This window comes from Myotis daubentonii, chromosome 12, assembly GCF_963259705.1.
Source record: "Myotis daubentonii chromosome 12, mMyoDau2.1, whole genome shotgun sequence".
Lineage (NCBI taxonomy): Eukaryota > Metazoa > Chordata > Mammalia > Chiroptera > Vespertilionidae > Myotis > Myotis daubentonii.
This window is the reverse complement of record NC_081851.1, coordinates 16,309,303-16,330,525: the sequence shown is the minus strand read 5'-3', so window position 1 is coordinate 16,330,525 and position 21,223 is coordinate 16,309,303. Positions and strand designations below refer to the sequence as shown.

Below are 21,223 nucleotides of genomic sequence, written 5' to 3'. Positions count from 1 at the left end.
AGCTCAGTATCTCTCCCTCTCCCTTTCTCTCTGAAGTCAAGAAAAATGTATATTTTAAAAATAGACACTTGGTCTTTTGTCCAACAAGGTAGTGTTAGATAAATAGGTAAATGAAAAGGGTAAAAAATAGATGCTTGGGAAGAGAAGGTGTTTACCATCTAGAACAGCAGTTCTCAACCTGTGGATTGCGACCCTTTTGGGGGTCGAATGACCCTTTCACAGGGGTCGCCTAAAACCATTGGAAAACACATATATAATTACATATTATTTTTGTGATTAATTACTATGCTTTAATTATGTTCAATTTGTAACAATGAAAATACATCCTGCATATCAGATATTTACATTACGATTCATAACAGGAGCAAAATTACAGTTATGAAGTCGCAACAAAAATAATTTTATGGTTGGGGGTCATGACAACATGAGGAACTGTAATAAAGGGTCGCGGCATTAGGAAGGTTGAGAACCACTAATCTAGAAACAAAAGCCCCACTAGCATGGGGTCACATGCTGGTGGGTGTGACTAAATCAACGCTGTGCCACCCATGTTGCCTATTAGCTCTGCCCCTAAGGCACCAGGGACTTGCTCGGGTTGCCTGGTGATGAGCTGGGAAGAAAGCTGCTTCTCTCCCCGCGGGAGGACTAGCCCAGGCTCCCAGCTGCTGGGGGGCGGGCCTCCGAGTGGACACCCACATAGAACATGTTTCTCCTTATTCAAGTCGGCTCCCTGCTTTCTTTCTTTTAAAAATACTTTAAAAATATATATATTTAAAAATATATATTTTATTGATTTTTCTACAGAGAGGAAGGGAGAGGAATAGAGTTAGAAACATCGATGAGAGAGAAACATCCATCAGCTGCCTACTGCACCCCCCCTGCCCGCAACCAAGGTACATGCTTGTGCTTATTACACAAACCTCACAGGATGCTGTCAGCCAATTCCTGCGCAAAAACGATCCTCTCCTCCCCTCTTGTGGCCATTCTAGGAATAACACCTTGTGCTGCTGTCCGTGGTGCTGAAACCCCAGCTAATGTCCTGTGAACAGGACCAACAATTCTGAAGGCCGAAATTAAGGAGGTAACCAGTAGCCTGGAGGTGGCCATGATCGGGGCAGTCCTACCCTGCAGGCCGCCATTAATGAGGCAGTCATTCAGTACCGAGAGATGCAGCGCCGGTTGGAGACCATTGGAGCCGCTAGATTCTTCACCCGGGCTCTGGCCCAAATTGGAAAATATATTTTTATTGATTTCAGAAAGGAAGGGAGAGGGAAAAAGAGAGAGGAAAATCAATGATGAGAGAGAGTCATGGATCGGCTCCCTCCTGCAGGCCCCACACTGGGGATCCAGCCCACAACGCGGGCCTGTGCCATGACCCGGAATCGAACCATGACCTTCTTGTTCTTTGGTGGATGCTCAACCACAGAGCCACACCAGACGGGCTCTATGCGGTTGCTTTTGTCTGTAGCCATGCAGTGTGCAATCATGACACTGTTTTCCACAGTTACTTGTATTCGTTTTTATCCTCCTCAATCCCTTCAGCAACAGTATGATGTTAACGTACTACAGTCTGGTTCACCTGTTAGTGCTTTCATTGCATTTTGGGTTCCCCCACCCCCATGGCTGTTCATAGTTTGTTTATTTTGCTCGTACATGAAGCGTTGCTATAGCTGTGAGAGTGAGAGTATGTCTGTACAGGAAGGCAGACTCAAAAGTGTGCCTCTCTCCTTCTTCCTGCTACTTTGCTCCCCTTCCTCCACATTCCTGCTCCTTTCAAACCCACCCACCCCAACAGGGAACCGGTCTCTGTCGTTGCTTGGGTTTCTCTGTTCTGCATGGATGAGCAGGGCACATGTGTTCCTACAGCCTCTTTCCCTGCAAGGGCATCACACTATGGGTGCGGTTTTGTGCTGGCTTTTTCACTTCATCCTATGCCCTGGAAGTCTCCCCTTCTCAGTCCACAGAGATCTTGTTTATTTCTGTAGCATACATCACCCCGTGGCGCAGCTGCACCCGATTATCCAGCCACTCTCACATGCAAATAATAAAGTTCTCTCTGACACTACTCAGCTCCAACCACCGTGCCGTAAGCAAACTTGGTTATGCAGCTCACAGCTTGTTTGTTGTTTTGTTTTCATATATATTTTTTAATTGTCATTGTTGAAAGTGTCATATGTCCCCTTTTCCCCCACCCAGCCCCTCCAGCCCACTCCGCCGCCTGCCCCAGGCCTTCACCTCCTGCCCCAGGCCCTCACCTCCTGCCCCAGGCCCTCACCTCCTGTCCCAGGCCCTCACCTCCTGCCCCAGGCCCTCACCTCCTGCCCCAGGCCCTCACCATCCCACTGTCTGTGTCCATGGCTGATGCTCTCTGCATACAAGGACTTTGGTTGATCACCTCCCACCCACCCACCCACCCTCCCCTCCTCCCCTCTGAGATTCTCACGCTGTTCCATGCTTCCCTGTCTCTGGACCCACCCCGTTCATCAGTTCATTAGATTCCATCCATGAATGGCAACTCACAGATATGGTTGTTGAGTTAAATTAAATGCACGACAATGTTTCCATTCATAGATATCCTTGCCTTTTAGAAAAGTGTCCCAGGTCCACACCAAAAGCCAGGAGAGCACCTGCCGCCTTAAAAAGTCCCTGAGGAGGCTTCTGTCCACAAGGCTCTTCAGCAGCCCGTCCTGTGCTGGTAGGACACACCTCCTAGCAGGGCCCTGGGAGGAGCGCGTTTCTTTAGGAAAAACACCTCATCCCCAAACCCTGTCCCCCACGAAGCAGCCAGAACACACCCACATATCACCACCCAGAAACAACTAGGATGCGCAGTGAAGGCAACCAAGTCCCAGCCTCTTTCCTTTGGGTTTTTCTGCAAAGCACATGGCTGCTCTCAGCACAGCGTTCCCACCCCCCACCCCCGCTTCCTACCCCCGGGCCCTGGGAGACTAAGGCAGAGTGGCGACCGACCAGAAAGTCCTTTTGATCTTAGCAACAGGGCTCGGAATAGCTCAGGACAACAGTGAACCCCCTGCCCCCCTCTCCCGCGTTGAGCCAGCACAGTGATGGCTGCACTCCACAGGGGCTCCGGACCCACACTGAGCAGCTGCACAGGTAACTGACATTTCAGTTTATTTTCTAAATACATTTAAGCACCGTATTTCAGTTTATGTTTTAAATATATTTTTATTGATTTCAGAGAGGAAGGGAGAGGGAGAGAGAGAGAGAGACATCAGTGATGAGAGAGAATCATGGACCTGCTGCCTCCTGCATGCCCCCCACTGGGGATGGAGCCCACAACCCAGGCCTGTGACCTGAGCTGGAATCGCACCATGTCCTCCTGGTGCAAAGGTCAACCCTCAACCATGGAGCCACGCAGGCTGGGCTAGGATCCATATGTTAGACCCTGTTCTAGTTCATTACATCCTGATGCCACTGACCTCCGAACCTGTATGATTGTTCGGATCTCCAATCCGAGAAACACTGTCGTGTTGGCCCGGGCTTCTAGGTCAAACAGATGTGAGCTGGGACCCTGGAGGCAACCTTATCGCAGCCTCAGGAGGTGTTCCTGCACCTGCGTGAGCCACGGGTCCCAAGGAAGGAGGGAAGATGGTGCAGAGCAGGGCTTGTTGCATTGACTCAGTAACGAGGCAGGGAGCACACAGGGCAGTTGTGACATCTTGTTGTTGTTGCTAATCCTCACTGGGGGATATTTTCCCCATTTATTATTTATTTATCCAGTTATTTATTTATTTTAGAGAGAGTGGAGGGGACAGAGAGAGAGAGGCATTGATGCAGGAGAGACACACTCATTGTTTTTCCCCTGCACACACCCCAACCAGGGCTGGGCATCAAGCTTGCCACTGAGGTATGTGTCCTTGCCCAGAATCACATTCGGTCCATGAGCCAAAGCTATGTCCATGGAGCCACACCAGCTACAGTGGGAAAGGGTGGTTTTTATGAAGGGTGATCACATGGGACCAGAAGTGGAGATGCTGTGCTAAGGATTCCAGTTGTCAGCAGGCAGCCAGGGCCAAGTGGTCTGCCTGTGGCCACTAGGGTCCTTATCCCTCCATAGCCCACTCTGGAGCCTGGTCAGGCAGGAATCTGTGGATGTGAGGATTCCATGGCTGCTGCCCCATCCCCCCAAGGTGCGGTCATATCCGGTGTAAACGTCACTGGGCAGGTCTCACAGGCAAGTCCAGAAATCCACACGCTCACCCCACGGCCTTTCACCACCTCCCGTGAGCGTGGCAGTCATTTCCCAAGGTGGGTGGGCCCTGGCCAGCAGCTCACCTGGTTAGAGCATTATCAATGGAAAGATTTCACAGCACAAGCCCGGGTGATTTTGACAGTCCATTCATTAAAGCTGGGGACTGAAACGAAGGAAGGACTGTAGAAGAAGCAACAGGAGAGAGCCTAGGACCTCAGTGATGGCGAGCCTTTTGAGCTCGGCGTGTCAGCATTTTTGAAAAACCCTAACTTAACTCTAGTGCCAGGTCACATATAGAAGTTTTTTGATATTTGCAACCATAATAAAACAAATATTTATATTTTTGATATTTATTTTATATATTTCAATGCCATTTAACAAAGAGAAATCAATCAAAAAAATGAGTTTGCGAGTCACCTCTGTGGAGGGAGGAGGTAATGGGAAGAGATCAACCAAAGGACTTGTATGCATGCATATAAGCCAAACCAATGGACATGGACAACAGGGGGATGAGAGCATGAGTGGAGGGGGGGAGGATGGGGTGTAATGGGGAGGAGATGAGGACACATTTGTAGTAACTTAACTAATAAAGAATTAAAAAAAAAGAAAGAAAGAAAAAGAAAAAAGAATACAAAAACATGAAGATAGTGTAAGCAGCCTCTGGGACAACTTCAAGTATACAAACATTCACTTTATGGGGGTGCCAGAAGAAGAGGGAGAGCAAGCTATGGAAACCTATTTGAAGAAATAATGACAGAAAACTTCCCCTACCTGGTGCAAGAAATAGACTTACAAGTCCAGGAAGCACAGAGACTCCCAAACAAGAGGAATCCAAAGAGTGTTGGGATCCAACCCCTGCAGGTCCAGGGGTTCCCAAAGGTGTTGATGGAGTCGGCAAAGAAGGAATAACACAGAGACAGCGTTCAGTTAATCAGCAGCCTAGTCAGGTTCTCCAGCCAGGGTCTCCAGCCAGGATCTCCAGCCAGGTTCTGTGTTTTATTGTCTTGTTACATCTGTATTTATACCAGCTGATTTTTACAAAAATATATTTTATTGAATTTTTACAGAGAGGAAAGGAGAAAGATAGAGAGTTAGAAACATTGATGAGAGAGAAACATCAATCAGATCAGCCATCTTCTGCACACTCCCCCACTGGGGATGTGCCCACAACCAAGGTACATGCCCTTGACCGGAATCAAACCTAGGACCCTTGAGTCCACAGGCTGACGCTCTATCCACTGAGTCAAACCGGCCAGGGCTACCAGTTGATGTTAATCCTATCAATTTCTATTCCAAAGGTTAGGGCATTTCTCATCTCCTTTCTAGGGAATAAAGATTATGTAGCTTAAGCATGATTGTTCTTAGATAGAGTCGTTAACTACCCACCTGGCACTTATTTAAGAGATTTTATTCCCTCCCTTATTTCAGGGCAAAATCCCTACCTGGGGAAACAACCTTTCTCGGAGAGTTGACCTTGGTGAAAACACACAGTCCCAAGAAGGGGAGCAAACATATTAAGAAGAGTATGTCATATACACCAGGTCCCTGCAGCGACTGTGTCAAGCAGCAAGGACGGACCAGCTTCTGGTAAAAGAGGACCACACCAAGACACATCATAATTAAAATGCCAAGAGCTAAAGACAAAGAGACTTTTTTTTTCTTTTTTCTGTTGGATATGACCTTTATTGAGCTTATCCACTGGAGTGGAAATAATGTCTGTACAAAACCTAATGTTTGTTACTATAACTTCTGCATCACAATTAAAATCCAAACAGTTTTTTAAAAGCAGTCAATGCAATCAAAACCACTACTTCAGAATCAAGGTTCTTTGAAGCCAAAGTAACACTTAAATATGGTTACAACTCAAATGCAGAAATTTGGTTGGTTGGAAAGCTAATTAAACTTGCAACTTGCTCAAATAGAATTACAAAAAGGCAAACTTGTGTTTTTCACAGAGATACAGTCCGCTGGAAAAACCAACACTGGACAGCTGTTAGAGTGTTTAGAGTCCTGAGATAATAAGAAATCCAGGCATCCTTTAGACAGTCTTCTGTTGTCCTTTCTTCCCAATCAGAGATTGGCGGATGTGTGGAATAACACCACCACCAGCAATTGTAGCCTTGATGAGAGAATCCAATTCTTCATCTCCACGAATAGCAAGTTGCAAATGACGAGGGGTAATACGCTTTACCTGTAAGTCTTTTGATGCATTGCCTGCCAATTCAAGTACCTCTGCCGTGAGGTACTCCAGAATGGCTGCGCTGTACACAGCAGCGGTAGCGCCTACACGTCCATGGCTGGTCGTCCCAGATTTCAGGTGTCGATGAATACGGCCCACGGGAAACAACAAGCCGGCTCTCTGTGAGCGGAAAACCGCCTTTGTCTCGGCCTTTCCGGAGTCTTTCCCAAACTTGCCGCCAGCCATGTCGATTTCTGCTGAAGCTCAAGCGAGCAGGGCAGAGAAAGGAAGAGCCAGACACCCAGCAAGATCCCAGCACTGACTCACTGGCACCGCTATTCAAACTGCGCGGTCGCCCCCTTTCCCTGCTCCTTTTATAGGGCAGAATGTTGCCTCATCCAAATACTCGGATTGCTCAGTCCCCCAATGGCTGCCGCCCACCCTTGGGGTGCGCGTCCTTGAGGCTTCAGCCAATGAGCAAGCGCAGAGGAGGCTGGAAGGATGGGCGCTTCACAGCCCAAGCCACTATTAGGACCTGGGAAAGGAGGGAGGAGAAGGGAGGAGAAGGGAGGAGAAGGGAGGGACGGGAACTGGGAGGAGAAGGGCACCAGGGTGGGAGGCAGAAACAGAGCCAAGAGAGATGCTTCAAAGCAGCAAGGGAAAAGCAGTCAGTTGCCTACAAGGGAATGCCCACACAACTGTCAGCTGATTTCTCAACTAAAACTCTGCAGGCCGGAAGGGAGTGGCAAGAAATATTCAAAGTGATGAGTAGCAAGATCCTACAACCAAGATTACTCTACCCAGCAAAGCTATCATTTAGAATCAAAGGTTACATAAAGAGCTTCACAGACAAAAATAAGCTAAGGAGTTCATCACCACCAAACCAGTATTATGTGAAATTTGAAGGGTATTCTTTAAGAAGAGGAAGAAGAAGAAAAAGATAAAAATTATTAACAAAATTTTATCGGAGAGATGACCTTGGTGAAAACACATAGCGCCAAGAAGGGGAGCAAACATATTAAGAACAGTATGCCATATAGGCCAGGTCCCTTGAAACATATGCTGTGCAGATGTTTCTTCCCTGCAGCGACTGTGTCAAGCAGCAAAAATGGACAAGCTTCTGGCAAATTCTCCCTTTTTTATTTTTTTAAATGACAGTGTATTTAAGTCCCACAGTATTGCCTTGAAATCTGTTACAGCAAATATTTTCCAAGAGTGTCTTGGCCTTTTGCTCTTTAATACAATTGTAGAATTTGGCTTTTCCATGTTCACACACTTGAAGAAAGGGGACCCTTGTATTTCTAAAAGACACTGGAGGAAACATTCTTAGAAACACTGCCCAGTGAAATGTATCTCACCTCCTAGATCAAAGGTAACCATTCACATTCTACCGTCCACTGCCTTCAAGCTTATTTTCCTTAACCCAATCTCATAAAAATCAGTTTAAGTCTGACCTTGAACTTAGGCAGCCCAATCAGTAATCACACATAGTTTAACTATTTTTCACCACAAGTACCCTATAAGTAAGTGATGGCGAACCTTCTGAGCTCAGCTTGTAAACATTTTGAAAAACCCTAACTTAACTCTGGTGCCATGTCACATATAGAAATATTCATTTTTTAAAATATTTGCAACCATAGTAAAAAAAAAGATTTATTTTTTTGATGAGATTCATTTTATATATTTAAATCCCATTTAACAAAGAAAAATCAACCAAAAATATGTATAACGTGAACAAAAGCAGAAACAGGTTCATACTTGGTGCACTTCAAGGCCAAGCAAGCACCACTAACTTCATCTGTTAGCCCATTTCTTATGTTCGTTGTAATATTATTTAATGCTGAGAACAAAGTCTCACAAAAATATGTTGATGAAAAAATTCTTAGCAAAGCGATTGCTAGATTTTTTTATTTCGCTAAAAGTGTCAGGCACTCTGTTTGAAGCACTCAAAATTCCTTGTTCATAGTTGCACTCTTCTTCCTTATTCAAACGAATAATGAACCTGCAATCAAAGAATTAGCAGACAAACTTCAGCACCAAAAAAGTCACTAGTTTCTAGTTTTCATACCATTTGATTATCATTGTTTTTATTATTATTTTTTCCTAAATGTACATTGTTTTTCTGTATTTGTTCATTTTATACATATTTTTGGTTGATTTTTCTTTGTTAAATGGCATTTAAATATATGAAATGAATATCAAAAAAATAAATCTTTTTTTTTTACTATGGTTGCAAATATAAAAAAAATGAATATTTCTATATGTGACATGGCACCAGAGTTAAGTTAGGGTTTTTCAAAATTTTGACAAGCCGAGCTCAAAAGGTTCACCATCACTGCCTTATAGGGTACTTGTGGTGAAAAATGGATAAACTATGCGTGATTACTGATTGGGCTGTCTAAGTTCAAGGTCAGACTTAAACTGATTTTTATGAGATTGGGTTAAGGAAAATAAGCTTGAAGGCAGTGGACGGTAGAATGTGAATGGTTACCTTTGATCTAGGGGGTGAGATACATTTCACTGGGCAGTGTTTCTAAGAATGTTTCCTCCAGTGTCTTTTAGAAATAACAATGGTCCCCTTTCTTCAAGTGTGTGAACATGAAAAGCCAAATTCTACAATTGTATGAAAGAGCAAAAGGCCAAGTCACTCTTGCAAAAGATTTGCTGTAACAGATTTCAAGGCAATACTGTGGGACTTAAATACACTGTCATTTAAAAAATAAAAAAGGGAGAATTTGCCAGAAGCTTGTCCATTTTTGCTGCTTGACACAGTCGCTGCAGGGAAGAAACATCTGCACAGTATATGTTTCAAGGGACCTGGCGTATATGGCATACTGTTCTTAATATGTTTGCTCCCCTTCTTGGTGCTATATGTTTTCACCAAGGTCACCTCTCCAAGAAAGGTTGTTTCCCCAGATAGGGATTTTCCCCTGAAGTTAGGGAGGGAAATAGGCAGGTAGTTAATCACTTTAACTAAACAATCACGCTTAAGCTACATAATCTTTACTCCCTGGAATGGAGATAAGAAACCGCCTAACCATTGGAAGAGAAATTGATAGGACTAAAATCAACTGGTATAAATACAGATGTTACAAGACAATCAAACACAGAACTTCACTGGAGATCCAGGCTAGAGAACCTGGCTGGGCTGCTGATCAACTGAACGCTGTCTCCGTGTCATTCCTTCTTCGCCAAATCCATCCGCACCTTTGGGAACCCCTGGACCTGCTGGGGTTGGACCCCAACAATTGGCGCCCAAACAAGTAACTGGCCTTGTTCTCCACCTTTTGCTCTTGGTTCTTCTGACGCTGCCCGGCTCTCGTCAGTCTCCGGCATGCTTTCTCCTTGAGACCGAGCACCATGCCTCCAATTAAATTGCAGAGTTCTGATGGAGAGATATTTGAAGTTGATGTTGAAATTGCCAAACAATCTGTGACTATCAAGACCATGTTAGAAGATTTGGGAATGGATGATGAAGGCGATGATGACCCAGTTCCTCTACCAAATGTTAATGCAGCAACATTAAAAAAGGTCATTCCGTGGTGCACCCACCACAAGGATGACCCTCCACCTCCTGAGGATGATGAGAACAAAGAGAAGCGAACAGATGATATTCCTGTTTGGGACCAAGAATTCCTCAAAGTTGACCAAGGAACACTCTTTGAACTAATTCTGGCTGCAAACTATTTAGACATCAAAGGTTTGCTTGATGTTACATGCAAGACTGTTGCCAATATGATCAAGGGGAAAACCCCCGAAGAGATTCGCAAGACTTTCCATATAAAAAATGACTTTACTGAGGAAGAGGAATCCCAGGTACACAAAGAGAACCAGTGGTGTGAAGAGAAGTGAAAAGCTGTGCCCGACACTGTAACTCTGTAGGGATTGTTCCAGATACTAGTTGCACTGCTCTGTTTATAATTGTTAATATTAGGCAAACAGTAAAAAACAAACAAATAAAAATTAAAATGAAAATTGTCTCCTCAGCCATGTCTACTCTGGTGCTTCTGGGTGGATGTTGTCTGATTTCGTCCCTTTTCGGGCCTGGCCCCAGGAGGAGGTGTGTGACCTTTCTCCCTATTAGGCCACCATTAGGCGGGTTGGGGGGGACTTTCTCCACTTTCATTTTTCCGTTTTTAAAATGGTAAACAGAACTTCCCACCAGAAATATTGTACTGATAAAGGGAGAAGAATGTTTGTGAACAATGTTGCACACTATTGACACTTACTAACTCCCCCCCGCCCCGGGTTTCAGAGCATGGTTTAATGCATTCATACATCAAAATTATTTTCAGAAACATGGAAAATCCTAAGTCACACTATGGATTTCCTCGCGATCCTTGCTGAAGGCTGGGGCTGTCCAGATGCTCAAAGGCTGAGATGGAACCTGTTGGCACCACCAGGCACCAGAGGGGTCTGAGGAGGGTCAATTTAATTAGTCATCCTTCGTAAACTTGCCATTGATGTAGGCTACCCAGTCTAGAATCAGCCTCCACTCAGTGGCCCACACTAGCCCCATGGTGCCCATGGTGCCCCATATGCCCAGCATGGGAATCCAGTTCTTGGCCAGTTGGCCATAGCAGGGGCCCAGGAACTTGCTCATTGTCTCATCGAGGTCTGATGTTCAGGGTGACCCAGGTGGACGCACAGCCTAGGCCCACAGAGATGCCACAGCCTGGGTCAACATTTCACGCGATATCTGGATTCCTGGGCTGCTGCGCACACAGATCCACTTAGTAAAACTTTTAAGAGCTTCACTTTCCTTCTCTTGCTGTGCTAGCTGGATGCTCATGTCCTTAACTGCTGAAGGGAAGGCCTGGACTGCCAGCAGCAAGGCGGGAGTCTGCCCTGAAGTCAAGTGGCCTTTTTCAAAATGTTTAAACTCCACTACCTCTTGCCTGGCATTTCTAGAAAGTGCACTGCACCCCACCTTCCAAAGAACTTAGAACCAGAAGCAAAAGAAATAGCACAGGCAAGGGAGGCAGGGACACTGAGACAGTCACAAGGTTGAGAAGCTGTTATTACTGCCTCTCCATCACCTTGCTTTCATTGTGAATTACGTATACTCATGCTTGGTTTAAAGTAGCATCTCTGTTACATTTGAATGGGTCTCCATAGCTTTAAAGTGTAAACGTGCTTATATATATATAAGTCCCTGGGACACAGTGATTCTTGGTTCTTAAAACGTATAAGACCATAGTAGTTTATCTTGCTAGAAAAGACCAAGGGTGCTACGGAGGTCAAAGTAAGTATTCACTTTTACAATACAGCTCATAGAAGATGAGGTTAAAATACGGTTGGACTTACGGGTATGATAGAACATCCTGCTATCATAAATTGATGTCAAGTTAGAAGTCTGATTGGTCTGGATGAGCCTTAATTAAAAAGAATTGTCACCCTAGCTGGTTTGGCTCATTGGATAGAACGTCGGCCTGCAGAATGAAGGGTCCCAGGTTCAATTCCAGTCAAGGACACATGCCTGGGTTGTGGACTTGGTCCCCAGCAGGGACATGCAGGAAGCAGCCAATCAATGATTCTCTCTCATCGTTGATGTTTTTATCTCTCTCCCTCTCCCTTCCTCTCTGAAATTATATATATATATATATATATATATATATATATATATATATATATATTAATAATTGTCTCAATGATCATTCAAGGCTTCAAGGCTCAGGAAGAATTTGGAAGTACACAGAGCTAACAGGAGTTTTGAGGAGAATAGAATGCTCTAGACAGGAAGGGAATGATCAGACTCGAGTCCTGGCTTGGTCACTAACTTGCTATGTAACCTGGATATGGCCCTCAGCTCCTCATAGACTCAGAGATCTGCAAGCTATAGGTAGGGGATTCTGAGGTTCACTCCTTTCTCACGCACTTTTCGTGAAAGTTACATTCCTTTGAGTCTATTAAGACCCCTTGAGAAGAGGAGAATCCTATACTGAACATAGACTACTGGGTAAAAATGAGGTGTGGAAGACAGAGAATGGAAAACAAAATTAGCAAATGCAAAAAAACCCCATAAAATATAAATAATTTTTTAAAATTTTTATTTATTTTTTAAAGTATTAGCGATGTCCCCTTCCCCTGCCCCACCCTGCCCCTCACCCCTATCTAGCCCTCACCATTGCCCCACCCAAGGCCTTCACCACACTATTGTCTGTGTCCATAGGCTATGTATATATGCATAGAAGCTCCTGGTTCATCTCTCCCCACCCCACACCACCCTTCCCTCTATAATTCACCAGTCTGTTCTATGGTTCTATGTCTCTGGATCTATTTTGCTCATTAGATTCCACATATGAGTGAAATCATGTGATACTGGTCTTTCTCTGACTGGCTTATTTCGCTCAGCATAACACTCTCCAGGTCCCTCCATGTAGAAATACATTTTTTAAAATATATTTTATTGATTTTTTACAGAGAGGAAGGGAGAGAGATAGAGAGTTAGAAACATCGATGAGAGAGAAACATCGATCAGCTGCCTTCTGCACATCTCCTATTGGGGATGTGCCCGCAACCCAGGTACATGCCCTTGACCGGAATCGAAACTGGGACCTTTCAGTCCGCAAGCCGACGCTCTATCCACTGAGCCAAACCGGTTTCGGCTTTATGTTCTTCTTTCAACATGCCTTTATTTTTTATCTTTTTCCAGTATCGGAGGGAAAAAAAAAATCAACGAAGGAAGAAACTATATAAAGAATGTGGAATTTTTTGAACTTTTGCAAAAGCCAAAATAAGTTTCAGAAGATTCAGTAATTCACTTAAAAAAAAAACACAACTAAATATTTTTTTCTAAAGAATTTTTTTTAATAAGTTTTATTGATTTTCTACAGAGAGGAAAGGAGTGGGATAGAGAGTTAGAAACATCCATGAGAGAGAAACATTGATCAGCTACCTCCTGCACGCCCCCCACTGGTGATGTGCCCACAACCATGGTACATGCCCTTGACAGGAATCGAACCTGGGACCTTGAGTTTGCAGGCAGACGCTCTAACCACTGAGCCAAACTGGTACTGGCTAAAGCTTTTTTTTTTGATTTATATAAAGTTTTGTATATCCGCTGACGCCATCTGCATAATTCTTGTCAACAAGACAGGTGTCAAGGCAAGTGTCATTCATAGGATGCTCCCATGTCTACAGAGCAGCTGAGTGGTCTCTGGATTCTCTCTGCAGCTGCACCTGTCTAAACGTTGAGCCCAGTGTGACATTCATTCATTTATTCGGAAGCAGATCTGTAAACATTTTCTATGCTCCAATTGTTCCGAATGAGAGTCTCTTCTGTGTCCCTATTGCTGTCCTTAACCGTAAAAATTCTTTTCCCACTGGTGCTTTTGGAACTTGGTTGAAATTCATGAAGACGCCAGCATGTGTCTTAGGAACGGAAGGTCAGACTTTCCATCAGGGAGGACAAGGAAACCCTGGACACAGGAGGCAGCTTGCTCTGGGGGAGCCAACTTGGCTGGATTTGGAGCCCCACCAATTCTGGCCTCCTGTCTTCAGTTCTCTGACTTCGGTTCTCTGCTTTCTAAAATGGGAGGCACATGGGGACCATTGTGGGATTAGAACAATACATGTAAAGTGCCTGAATTATGGAAGACAACTAGTTTTTTTTTTCCGTTCTTATTCAGATGTTTATTTAACAAAAACTTATCCATTTTTCCCTTTTATCAACCATTTTGAGCACTGTGAGATTTTACACTGTCTGGCCAGGTGTCAGGCTGTGTTTAACATTTGTGTAGCTGGAGGTGACAAAGGCTCCAAATACCTCTGAGGTCTCTGCTTTTGTTTTTCCTGCTGCCTTCAGATTACCCTAAGAATTCCTTCTCAGATAGAGTTTGCTTCCTGCAGTGCCATTAGTTGGCATGCACTCATAGTTCAGAGGGCTAGAGAGTGTCACACCCAGGGACAATGGTAAGATTTCTTTGAGGAGGTGGGGAAGGCCTAGTTTTCTTTACTAAAATGAGAGGAGAAACTGTGAAAGGTGAGATGGAAAGCAAAATAATCACAGATGACTCCTCAGGCAGATCAAATTTACAAAGAGCACGTAGAAGGAACAGAACTTAGAAATTAATTTCTCAAATACTTTGTAAACACTTACATACTCTTGAAAAGTCTTCATGTGCCCTGTTTTCCAGTGTTCTCAAATTTTCCATCAGGGAAGGTCTGTATGGATAGGAAGGAGAAGCAAAGCCTTCTGAGCTCTGGTAACTGTGGGAACAAATGAAGAGATTGAGGATAGGGAACTGCAGATGCTTCATGTCCCCTCCTCTGCAGCCAGGACTCTCAGAGGGGAGAGGGGGACACACAGACACTGGGGTTAGAATTGGAGGGCTGAGGACTGCTCCCCTGGGATTATCTGGGCAGACTGGGAGCCCCCAGAAGGGATGCTGCATGTCCTCACTCTCTGGGTGAGAACTCCAGAGGGAAACTTGGAGTAGGACCCCACACATGGACCCAGACTAGCTACTCCCTGAGCGACAATAGGAGATACAAAGACTCTGCCCCTGATGCCAGAAAAACAAAATAGCTCCACCTCCCATCCCATATAACACCAATGGGAAAGGCACTGTGTTCATTTAAAGACAGGATTCAGTTCATGAGGCTGAACTCAGATATTAAATGGAGCTAAATATTTTCTTTTGCTCTTGTCCCCTCTATCCCCTGGTGGGGGACTCAAGATAAAATCCATTTAGAAATAAATAAATAAGCTATATTTTTTCTGCACATTAAACATACTGAATATATTTGCAACTTTGGTCCGTACTTATCTTTATTCATACAAAACTGTAACTCTATCTGACATTTCTTCTTAAAGGTTTTTCTTCCTCGGTACAATGTGCAAAGGAAATTTCTTATTATAAAAATCGTGCTGTGGTTTCAGCTGTTGTGTTTCTGTAAATTAAGCTGAGCTTCTTTCACTAGATACTGAGCAGGGGTCTTGTGAAAATAGCATAAAGGCTCTTGTGAGGGGAGAACCCTTCCTAGTATCTAGTGATAAAAGTAATTCAGAATTTGTATATATTTCTTAAACATAAACCTTCAAAAGTCATTGCTGAATTCCCACTCAGCACTGGGGACTCTTTGGTCCTAGCACAGGCCTAGGCACCTTCTGAGAGGGAGAGCCAGTACTGAAAAGGTCAGTTCTAGAAATGTCTGTAAAACATACATTTGGCAAATGAATGAACAAAGAAGCAAAGAAACACTCATAGAGAAGATGTTCCACTCTGCTGACTTAAAGTTTGCTTTCCAAAGGAGGTTTGAAGCTTCCTACTGTTTTTTCAGCTCCTTGAATTTTTAAAAAGCAGGACCTTTGAAGTCTAATGGGAGAAAGACAAGAAAGTGCTGGGCATTCAGAATCATGGGCAGTGGGAATATTGGGGAACCTCAGACCAGTCACTTCATCTCCCTGAACCAGTTTCAATCTGCAAAATAACTAATGTGTGTTTTTTAAAAAAATGTTTTTATTTATTAAATCCATTGGGGTGACATTGGTCAACAAAAACATATAGGTTTCAGGTGTGGGTTCTATGTTACAGGATCTGTATATTGCACCTTGTGACCAACGCAGGAAGCAACACCAGGCTGGTGAACAGGAGATGAGGTGTAAGGGCGCATCATGGGTCAACTGGCCACCAGAGGCCAAAGGACTGGCCTGTGAAGGACCAGGAACAGGAGCAACATCCTGGTGTGAACCTGGTCTGCAGTCAGAACCCTCTCCTCCCTGAGGCAGGTCACAAAGCAGCTACTGAATTTCTGAAGAAGAAATTGAGACACGGGTTTTGACCAAAAAATTAAGTTATTTTAAAAATTCATGAATCTATGTGGGATGTCCTAAAGAGGATGAAGGTATCATATGTATGTACATGTTAATGAATCAGGTTTATTACAAATTTACAAATAAAAAATATATGAAATCCGAAAAGAGCTCTTTGCTCAGGAAATCATTCAGCAAGTGTGTGCTGTCTACCTGGGTGTTGGGGGCATGGCCTTCACAGGTCACCTTTCAGGTGCTGAGAGGGCCTGAGAGACAGACAGGTGAACAAGAACCAAGGCCACACTTTATTTCAGAAGATAGGAAGAGCCATGAAGAAAACAGACTTAGCTTATATGATTAGGGAGCCACAGGGACACAAAAGATTTCTATTGGTGCCCTGACCTATGACCTTAAACGCAGTGGTTCACAGGACAAAGTGTGGGATCCCAGGTGCTGTGGGTCAGAAACCTGAGGTGGTTCATTGGGTTGCCCTCCTCCCAGGAGGCCTCAGGGTCCTGCACATGGGGAGGTGCAGAATCCATTCCTTATGGCACAGTTCCCTTCTGTGTCCCTGCCAAAGCCACTCCCAGCTTCCTGGGGCTCCCCAAAATCTTGGCCTTTGATCCCTTCCTCCAGCCTCAAAGACAGCAACTCAAGTGGAGTCCCTCCCTTGCTTCTCTGACCCACCCTCCCACCCAGTTTTTACTTTGAAGAACACCTAGTTACTGAGGGCCAGGACCCAGGAGAGCCACACCTCCTGTGGTTTCTGTAAAGGGCCTTTGGTATGTTGGGGTCAATAAATGTTTATTCAATGATTTTTAACAACAACACCACCAGAAAACTTGAGAGGTTGGCCCACATGGCTGCCCTGGCATGGTGGCTAGGTTACCTCTATGACCTGTCTTACCATTCTGACCTCTGTTAGTATTGTGACCTACTGCCAGGTGATATACCATAGGGCTACATGGGGGCTTCAGAGCAGAATGACTCCCTAGCAGGCTCAGGAAAGGGCTCCCCAACATGTTTAAACTGAGACGTGGCTGTGGAGACAGAGCTGGCGCCATGGAGACCTGGGGAAGCCACCCCAAAAGGAGAGGCAGTGCCCCAGGGCAAGGACAGCCAGGCTGGATGCGAACAGCAGAGAGCGGGGGTCGGGGGGGGGGACATAGAGGGCCCTAGTGCGGGTTGAAATTGCTGTCACAGCAGGAAGGCTTTTAGGCATAAGAATAGGGGGATCTGATTTATATTTTTTAAAGATCACTCGGTGATTTGATATTTGAAATGATATTTGACATGTGTCCTGAGAGCCCGGGAGGATTTGGGCAGATGAAGACGGTGAGATGTGCTTCATGTGCAGACAGTGGACACGGCCTGGAGGCAGGACAGATGAACACTGGGGACCAGAGCACATGCCTCGCAGAGCCTGTGAGTGATGGGACCAGGCAGGGAAACAGAAGACCCTTCATGGATGGGGCAGGGCAGGGGGAAGGGGTCCTTCCATGGAAGGGGCAGGGTAGGAGAGGCAGTGAAACCTCCATGGAGAGGGCAGGGCAGGGAGGAGAGAGGACCCTCCATGGAGGGGAAAGGAAGGGAGGAGAAGGGACCCTCCATGGAGGGGAGAGGGCATGGAGGAAAGGGGACCCTCCATGTAGGGGACAGGTCGGGAGGAGAGGAGACCCTCAATGGAGGGGAGAGGGCAGGGAGGAGAGGGGACCCTCCATGGAGGGGACAGGAAGGAGGGAGAGAGAACCCTCCATTGAGGGGAAAGGAAGGGAGGAGAGGGGACCCTCCATGGAGGGGACAGGCAGGGAGGAGATAAGACCCTCCATGGAAGGGAGAGGGCAGGGAGGAGAGGGGCCCTCCATGGAGGGGACAGGGTAGGGAGAAGAAAGGGCCTTCCATGGAGGATGCAGGGCAGTGGGGACAGGGAACCCTCCATGGAGGGACTGGCAGGGAGGAGAGGGGACCCTCCATGGAGGGGACAGGGTCAGGAGCAAAGGGAATCCTCCATGGAGGGTAAAGGGCAGGGACGAAATGGGACCCTCCATGGAGGGTACAGGGCAGTGGGGAACCTTCCATGGAAGGGACAAGTAGGGAGGCGAGTGGACCCTCCATGGAGGGGAGAGGGCAGGGAGGAGATGGGACGCTCCATGGAGGCGGCAAGGGTAGGGAGAAGAAGGGACCTCCCATGGAGGGTGCAGGGCAGTGGGGACAGGGAACCTTCCATGGAGGGGACAGCCATGGGTGTGAGGGGAAACTCCATGGAGGTGATGGGCCAGGAGAAGAGGGGACCCTCCTTTCAGGGACACGTAGGCAGTAGAGGGGTCCCTCCATGGAGGGAACAGGCAAGGAGGAGCGTGGACCCTCAATAGAGAAGATGGGTCAGGGAGTAGAATGATACCTCCATGGAGGGGAAGGGCAGGGAGGAGAGGGGACCCTCCATGATGGAGAAGGGCAGGGAGGAGTTGGGACCCTCCATGCGGGGGGACTGGAGATGGGAACTCTCCATGGAGGGGAAAGGCAGGGAGGAGAAAGGACCCTCCATGGAGGGGACAAGACAGGGAGGAGAAGGTACTCTCCATGCAGGGGGACAGTAGGGTTATGGGAACCCTCCATGGAGGGGACAGGTAGGGAGGAGTAGGGACCCTCCACGGAGGGCATGGGTCAGGGAGGAGAAGGATCCCTCCATGGAGGGTACAGGGCAGGGAGGAGAGGGCAGAGACGGGGAAAGGGAAACCTACAGTGATGGACCAGACAGGGAGGAGAGGGGACCCCTCCATGGAGGGGACAGGGCAGGGAGGAGAGGGGACATTCCATGGAGGGGACATGCCATGGAGGAGAAGGGACCCTCAATAAAGGGGACAGATCAGGGAGGAGAAGGATCATTCAAGGGAGAGGAAGGGCAGGGAGAAGATGGGAACCTCCATGGAGGAGATGGGTCAAAGAGGAGAAGGTACCCTCCATGGAGCGGGGAGCGTAGGGGACAGGGAAGGGAGAATAGGGGACCCTCCATGGAGGGGGCAGGGCTATGGGGAAGGGATACAGGGAACCCTCTAAGGATGGGCTGGGCAGGGAGGAGAGGGGACACTGCATGAAGAAGGGAGGGTAGGGGAAGTGGGGACGCTTCATGCAGGAGACAGGGCAGTAGAGCAGGGAACCCACCATGGAGGGAAGAGGACAGAGAGTGAAGAGACCCTCCATGGAGGTTATAGCTAAAGAGGAGATGGGACCCTCCGTGGAGGTAACAGGGCAGGGAGGAGAAAGGACCCTCCAAGGAAGGGAAGGATAGTGGGCATGGGTGCTCTATATGGAGGGGGAAGGGCAGGGAGTTTGGGGAACAGGGAACCCTCCATTGATGGGGCAGGGCAGTGGGGACTGGCAACATGGGACCCTCCAAGGATTGGCTTGTCAGGGAGGAGAGGGGACTCTCCATGGAGGAGGGAGGGCAGGGAAAGTGGGGACCTTCATGGAGTGGACTGGGCAGAGAGAAGAGGGGACTCTCCTTGGAGAGGACAAGGCAGGGAGGAGAAGGAACCCTCCATGGAGAGGGCAGAGCAGAGGAAAATGGAACCCTCCGTGGATGGGACAGGGCAGGGGGGAGAGGGCATACTCCTTGGAGTGGACTGGGCACGGAGGAGAGGGGACCCTCCAGGGAGGGGGCAGGGCAGTGGTGACAGGGAAACCTCCATGGAGGCTACAGAACAGGTGGGGCAGGGAACCCTCCATGGAGCGGGCAGGGCTCGAGGCGGGGGGCCTGGCCAGGGAACCCAACAGGGATGGGTCAGACAGGGAGTAGAGTGGACCCTCCTTGGAGGCGGCAGAGCAGAGGAACAGGAAACCCTCCATGGATGGGACAGGGCAGGGGGGAGAGGGCACACTCCATGGAGGGGACAGGGCAGGGAGGAGAGGGGACTCTTCATAGAGGGTAGAGGGCAGGAGAGAGGGAAACCTTCATGGAGGGGGCAGGGCAGGGGGACAGGGAAACCTTCAGAAAGGAGTTAGAGCTGGGGGACAGGAACTGCACTTGCAGGGATGGAATAGTGGGTACAGGAAACCCTCCATGCAGTGGGGAGGACAGGAAGGAAGGGAACCCCAATTATAGGGGGCAGGGCAGGAAGGAGAGGGGAGACCAGGAACCCTCTATGGGGAGGGGGCAGGGCAGTTGGACAGGTAATCCCCATGCAGAGGGTAGGGCAGGAGGAAAGGGAACCTCACTTTGAGAGAGCAGGGCACAGAGGAGACAGAACTATCCATTGAGGGAGCTGGGCAGGGGGACAGGGATCCCAACTTAGGGGGAGAGGCAGGGAGGAGAAGGTACCCTCCATGGATGGGGCATGGCAGGGGTGTAGAGAACCCCACTTTGAGGGGGACGGTCAGGGAGGAAGATTTCCTTCGTGGAGGGGGCACGGCAGGGGGACAGAGAACCTCACTTTGAGGGGTCAAGCAGTGGAGAAAGGGAGCCCCGGTTTGAGGGAGAAGGGCATGGAGGAGACAGAATCCTTCATGGAGGGACAGGGCATGCATGAGAGGGAACAGGGAACCCTCCATGGAGAGGAGAGGCTGGGGGGATAGGGAAGCCTACTTTGAGACAGCAAGGATTTCAGCACAGGTCCTGAAATAGATGGCAGGGCAGGGGGGAGAGGGCATCATCCAGGGAGGTAGCAGGGCAGGGAGGACAAAGGACCCCACATAGTCTGAGCAAGATAGGGGGGTTAGGGCACCATCCATGGAGGGGCCAGGGAAGGGGGGACATGGGAGTAGAGATAGGTAACAGGAGAAACAGACCCCTCCATGGAGAGTTCCCTGTTCCCCATGGTGGAGCCCTTGCCCCCAGCCCTGCCCCTTGGCAGCATTCCCTCTCATACCTGTCCATCGGCCCCTCCCCTGGTCCCCTGACCCTGCTGCCCTGCCTTCCCATGGAGGGGCTGCTGTCTCTCCTGCTCTGACCACTCTGTGGTTGGTCCCCTTATCCCTCTGCCCTTTCCCTCCATGCAGGGTCTTCTGTTTCCCTGCCCTGACCCCTCACTCACAGGCATCTGAAGGGCATATGCTCTGGTCTGTCCAGTGTTCATCT

At 47.6% G+C, this 21,223-nt stretch overlaps 3 protein-coding genes across 3 annotated transcripts; 1 reads left to right on the top strand and 2 right to left on the bottom strand.

The window, feature by feature from the left end:
* Positions 1-6,051: 6,051 nt before the first annotated feature.
* LOC132213009 (histone H2A.Z-like) lies at positions 6,052-6,727 on the bottom strand. Its single transcript, XM_059658964.1, has one exon. It carries the CDS (start codon positions 6,636-6,638, stop codon positions 6,252-6,254), a length of 387 nt encoding a protein of 128 aa, XP_059514947.1. The 5' UTR covers positions 6,639-6,727; the 3' UTR covers positions 6,052-6,251.
* Positions 6,728-9,716: 2,989 nt separating this feature from the next.
* On the top strand, positions 9,717-10,327 carry LOC132213000 (S-phase kinase-associated protein 1-like). The gene has a single exon (XM_059658957.1). The coding sequence runs from the start codon at positions 9,753-9,755 to the stop codon at positions 10,242-10,244; it is 492 nt and encodes a 163-aa protein (XP_059514940.1). The 5' UTR covers positions 9,717-9,752; the 3' UTR covers positions 10,245-10,327.
* Positions 10,328-10,827: 500 nt separating this feature from the next.
* On the bottom strand, positions 10,828-10,995 carry LOC132213014 (cytochrome b-c1 complex subunit 10-like). Its single transcript, XM_059658970.1, has one exon. It carries the CDS (start codon positions 10,993-10,995, stop codon positions 10,828-10,830), a length of 168 nt encoding a protein of 55 aa, XP_059514953.1.
* Between the last annotated feature and the right edge of the window lie 10,228 nt (positions 10,996-21,223).

Coding starts and splice junctions, on each gene's coding strand:
- LOC132213009 (XM_059658964.1), bottom strand. CDS start 6,638: ATGGCTGGCGGCAAGTTTGGGAAAGACTCCGGAAAGGCCGAGACAAAG.
- LOC132213000 (XM_059658957.1), top strand. CDS start 9,753: ATGCCTCCAATTAAATTGCAGAGTTCTGATGGAGAGATATTTGAAGTT.
- LOC132213014 (XM_059658970.1), bottom strand. CDS start 10,995: ATGAGCAAGTTCCTGGGCCCCTGCTATGGCCAACTGGCCAAGAACTGG.